Source organism: Anarrhichthys ocellatus, unplaced genomic scaffold, assembly GCF_004355925.1.
Source record: "Anarrhichthys ocellatus isolate YVR2014 unplaced genomic scaffold, GSC_Weel_1.0 scaffold196, whole genome shotgun sequence".
In the NCBI taxonomy this organism is placed as follows: Eukaryota; Metazoa; Chordata; class Actinopteri; order Perciformes; family Anarhichadidae; genus Anarrhichthys; species Anarrhichthys ocellatus.
The window spans coordinates 208,022-213,691 of NW_022280226.1; the positions used below are offsets into that span (position 1 = coordinate 208,022).

The window sequence follows — 5,670 nt, forward strand, 5'->3', positions numbered from 1 at the left end:
AGAGAGAGAGAGAGAGAGAGAGAGAGAGAGAGAGAGAGAGAGAGAGACTTTTTTGGCATCGGAGCAGATGGGTGAGACTGAGGATGAGCGTATGGCACAGGCTGGTGTTCTCTTTGAGAACTTTGTCAAGGCGTCCACTTGCAAAGGCTCTCTGCAGGCCTTCAGCATCCTCTGCAGGCAGCTGGAGCTGGACCCTCTGGACTATGCCAACTTCTACGGCTCGCTGAAAGCGGCGATCAGCACCTGGAAGGTCAACGTCCTGTGGACCAAACTGGACAAAAGGGCCCAGCACAAGGTTTACAACCAGAATAAAGCCTGCCCAGGCACCAGGGTAAGAGGCTACTAGTAGACATGGGGAACCAGTTTGGTGCAGTATAGCGTGTCTAAGGTAATGGGAGGGTAACACTGTTTTCTTTAGCTGCTTCAAAATAAAAGCCTCCCACCGGTTTGCTGTTAAAAGAAGCTTTTAGGTCAACAGGCAGGATTAGTAGTAACTTAAAGGTGCAATGTGTGAGATGTGGCCACATGCTCCAAAGAAATGGGTGGTGGTATTTTACCTCTACTGCTGGGTCCATACAATCTAAATATACAGTCATTAGTTATAAAAAAATAAATAAAGTAAAAGCTAACTACTAACTAACAGTATGGCAACAACAAGCAAAATCTGCCCTAACTCCTGAAACTCAAAATGCTATCTTATCTACACGTGTTATGTCGGCCTGTAGTTTACGGTAGCCATCTGCGCGCTAACTGTGTCGCTGTACGCTTTGATAGTTTGAAAGACAAAATACGAGCTCTACTTCTTTGTCCTCTCATGTTGGACTGAGGACAGACTGGACTACGGTGACTCACTGTCGCCTCTCGAGATACTTGTGGTATTACAGGACAGGACGGGCCGTGGGCTGGCTGGTTAGCGTGCTCATTTCAGTAGATATCAAGTCTTTGACGTAGAGTCAAAACTGTAACCTCTTCATATTCTGTTGATAATGTTAGTTAAATTGACCCGTTCTCTTGGGAAAACGGCCTGCAAGCACCAAGACGGGTCAAATAGTCTGTGTCGCATTATTTAGTGTGTTGGATAACAATTAGAAAGGAACTGATCAGTACAAAAAGCTTTTTAAACATAAAAAAAGTTTAATTTAGAAAAAACAAAATATGTTCGAACACATGGTCTTTTTTTTTTTAACCAACCTAGAAATCCTAAACTTAAAAAAAACATCCTAATGAATTATGGTTTATTTGTTCAAATGCCAATTAGAACCTTTACCAGTGTCGAAAATAGATTATATAAGTTGATTATTTCTGTAATTCAGAATCAGAAACGGTTCACTGCCAAGTATGTTACACACACAAAGAATTTGGCTTGGTGATACTTGGTATACTCATGCTTGGCACCGTAACGTGAGCCTCCGCAGACAGCGCGGAGCTCGAGCATGGGCGGAGGTGTTTATAATCTATGCGCTGTAAATTGCATTATTCTCCGTAACAAACAAACAAAATTAACTGTGAAGAATCAAAAAGACAAGTGTAGCCCGGCAATAAGCCATAAACCAACCTCCACAATGCCGAGGAGGGATTGCAATTATCTGTAAACTCATATCTCATATTTATTGTTACTTTATTGCCTTTGTACAAGCCCTGTAAAGAAACAAATTCAGGTATTAATCATTATAAAGACACGAAGGTTAAATGTCTGGTAAGCATTTTGATTTGACTGCAAAATATTTACTCAAAAGGAAGATATTTAAGACCTCCTGTTTCTAAAGCATCTAAAAACAAATTGGCCTTCTTTGTATAATCCCTAGAGATGTGAGCCATTTGTGACGGTCATGTGATCGCGTGCGCGCCAAGTTCAGAGGCGCACGACCAAGCACACCACGCACCGCCCGTGATTTCGTCACTTTATTACCCTGTCCCTAATCATAACCACTACCAGCCTAATCCTCGTCCTTAACCTAAACCCAACCTCACTCGAGCTTTAAACCATGTCTTCACATTAAAATGTAACGACTTATGTTATGGGGACGTGCAATTGGCCCCCAAAAGGAAGGAGATTAAACACTCGGTAACACAAATGCACTCTTCATTCAGTGCCTGATCATTGGTGGCGGCCCGTGCGGCCTGCGAACGGCCATCGAGCTGGCTCTGTTGGGCTGTAAGGTGGTGGTGATCGAGAAGAGGGACACCTTCTCCAGGAACAACGTGCTCCACCTCTGGCCCTTCACCATCCACGACCTCCGCGGCCTCGGAGCCAAGAAGTTCTACGGCAAGTTCTGCGCCGGCACCATCGACCACATCAGTGAGTGTAAATATGTGTCGGCTGTTTCTCAACTCCTCTCGCTTTGGTCCTTTTTATCAATGCGTTTATCATGAAGACAGAGCGGGGAAGTTGACTGACTATACCTTTTGAAACCTCTTTCTTTTTTCTTATGGTGCTCTGTGAAGGAATAGAAATTGTTCTTTAGCAATGTCAAATAGCTTGTCCTTCTGGACCGAGTGCTGCCGCTGGTCTACCAGCCTGCTGTTCTGTCCACTTTTTGTAACCAGTGTAGCATAACAGAATTAGCTAACTAGACAGCTGTCGACTAGTTATCTAGCTAGCTTTTTAATTCCCCCATGCTTAAATGTTAGACTGGTTACAGAAAATGAGCCGAAAAAAGTCACTTATTTGGCGATAGTGATGTGCTTTCCTACTCTGTGAAGTGTCTGGAAGCATTAAATTGTTACATTTTACTTGTTTACTCTGGCTCTCTACACTCCGTAACGTTAGACCTTCACTGTTTGTTTCAGTCGTTACTAAAAAAAACTAGCAAAACTTCCCCTCGGTGAGTTCGCGACTTGCTGTAACTAGTTTAAACATAAGTTAGCCCGCTACAATAGTAAAACATAAAAATGGCCGCCGTTCTGACTACGTTGATTTGAATGGGCATGTCCCTTCAATTGGCATTTCTTCCTCTCTAGCCTTAGTAACGGTGTGGAGTATTAATATCTCCTCTCAAAGACTATCTCTTCTGAGGGTACGTCTCATGACCCTAACTTATTCTCATCTATAAGTGCAGCCATGTCTCCCTCCAGTAACTGCTGCTGAGAAAGCATCTGTAATTACCAGCCACTGGGCTACAGCATATTTGAACTCTATAAACTCAGTAGTTTTGAGCTTTTCAGCTTCAAAGTTTTATTATCTGGTCTGGGCCTATACACAATGTTTATTATATCAGAAATTTCTATTTTAATCGTCAAGGCTGTGTATTGGCATGAATCTGGCGATGCGATGCGTATCATGATACAGGGGTTACAATTCAATTTAATTTAGGAAAACTCATCATATGATGAAGGCACTACTATATGCATAGCATCTCAGGGAAAAAAAGGAATTCACATTTCCCTACATCAGTAAAAGTAAACAAATAAAATAAAATAATTTAGGTAAGCAAATGAACTAAATGAAAAAAAATATATATAGTTTGTACAGACTGTATAGGAAAAAGAAATGGAGAACCAATGCAGTACCAAAACATATCACGATACTCCAGAGTATCACGATTATATATTATCATATATATTATATACTGTATATATTCTTCCACCCCTATCAATGGTGTCATTAAGCGAACCATTTCCTGTATTTGAACCTGCAACCTGCTCTATTTATAGCTGTGTGATGAGATTACAGTAGGTGGATAATAGCGTCCAGTGGCATATGGTGCAGTTCATAAGTAGCACTGGCAGATGCAGTGATAACAACTCGCCACCATAAATAAATCAATGCTCAGGTAGCTCACCTCATCTCAGCCCTGGTTTAAAATGCTCATTTGCTTCTTGTGCTTTTTGGATTATACAACATCCGCATGTCTATATTTGTGTGTGTGTGCACTTCAGGTATCCGCCACCTCCAGCTGATGCTGCTGAAAGTGTGTCTGATTCTGGGAGTGGAATTTTACATCAACGTGGAGTTTGTCAAACTGGCGGAGCCACCGGCAGACCAGACTGATGACAGTAAGTGTGCGTGCGCGTGCGTGCTCTGTTCTCCGTATGTTAAAGGGTCATGAGTGGCACTGACACACAGGCATATCTCAGCTATATACGGTAATCGCACCCGCTCACATAATACACATGTTAAAGTGATCAGACAGTTTCCCACAGAGGAGGCGTATGCAGTGGGAGCATTTATAGCAAACTCTATCAATAGAGTTTATAGCAAATTCTATTGATAGAGTCCGCTGATGGTTACATTTTAGTTCGACTTTGAGTTCGCCTGTGTGTCCTAGATATAGCGTGTGGGGGACTATTTTGACACTTAAACACAATCGCAGCCTTTCTTCTTGTGATGGAAGATTTCTATGATTAATCGGGAGAAGGGTGGAAGTTTTCAATCTGGATCAATAAACAGAGTCTCGAAAGAATCAAAGTTGTTGGTCTTTATTGCAATAAAGAGAGAGCAGTCCCAAAGACACGTATCTCAGTGTACTGTGAGAAGGCTTCTAAAAGGTGCAACATTCAATATCATTTATGCATACAAAAGGTTCACGCCTTACAAATTCAGATAATGTGGCAAAAGGGGAGTACAAGTATTTCAGACAGGATGTCTGTTTCTGCATCATTCAGTTTCTGGAGTCAAGGTCTCTCTGTGTCTTTCTCCTAAGACAAAGACAGTGTCTCTTCACTTCTCATCCTTCATGGGAAGAGATAACAAGACACCTGGATACAAAACTAATTAAAAAACATCACCTGACTACGAGAAGTACATTCTTTAAAACTAAGCATGATACAATAATATATTTTCCCATCACATTCCACTCTTTTGATTATACTTTAATCACACAATATTGCAAAAATATGTTACAAGGACATCACAATAACATCAGAAGCATTTCTCCCAAAATATGGTTTTAAAATACATCATGTTTTTGTGAGCTGTTTTTGTGAGATAAAGGATCTCTGTAATGTAGCAAGCAAGATATGTCTGGATAATAAAAATATTGAATAATAATAAAACAAAGAAATCACATGTTACACCTTTGTCTACACCTCATCAGTCTCGGAGTAAGAGTCTGTGTAGCTTTGGTAGTCAGGGGTGGGGAAAAGGTCCGGTTGGTCATCTGCGGGCATCCGTTTTACCCGCTCTGTAGTTGCGTTCGTCCATGTGCTGTCATTGTGAGTCGTCGAGTTGGAAGTCGGTGTGTCTAGATCATAGTGATGGATGTGATGCAAAACAAAGGGTAAAACAACAAGTATGGAAACAACAAAAACAAATGTTAATGTACCTCGTGTGCCACAAACGCGACGGAGCGGACTCCATGGACGTTGTCGCTCCATGTTTGAGTTCAACAGCCAATCAGTTCGTATGGAATTCACCCGAGCAACTGATTTGTGTGAGCGTTTACGGTTTGTGTTGACACCGTTGAGGTTTCCACCAAGCTCAGAGACACTGTTATTACCACTCTTTTGTTCTACGTGTGTGTGCAACTATATGTGTATTTCTGGGACGAATGGGTAGCTCCCTTGATGGCAACGGTCTGTTACTCTGCGATGTCCTCCTGGTGCTCTCTGCGCGACTGAGGACGACACAGAACTAGTCTGTCGGAAGCCCCAGATCCCACGAAGGTGACACAGAAAACTTTTCTGCTCGTCACTTGCGGCACCCTTGATGGTGACGCAGCTGTCCGTCAC

The 5,670-nt window shown here is 42.1% G+C and overlaps 1 protein-coding gene across 1 annotated transcript; it reads left to right on the forward strand.

Annotated features, from left to right (window-relative positions):
- Positions 1-22: 22 nt before the first annotated feature.
- Positions 23-4,683, forward strand: LOC116400739 (F-actin-monooxygenase MICAL2-like). The gene is made up of 3 exons (XM_031878737.1): positions 23-331; positions 2,092-2,299; positions 3,880-4,683. The coding sequence occupies exons 1-3, from the start codon at positions 68-70 to the stop codon at positions 4,047-4,049; spliced, it is 642 nt and encodes a 213-aa protein (XP_031734597.1). The 5' UTR covers positions 23-67; the 3' UTR covers positions 4,050-4,683.
- Positions 4,684-5,670: the final 987 nt, after the last annotated feature.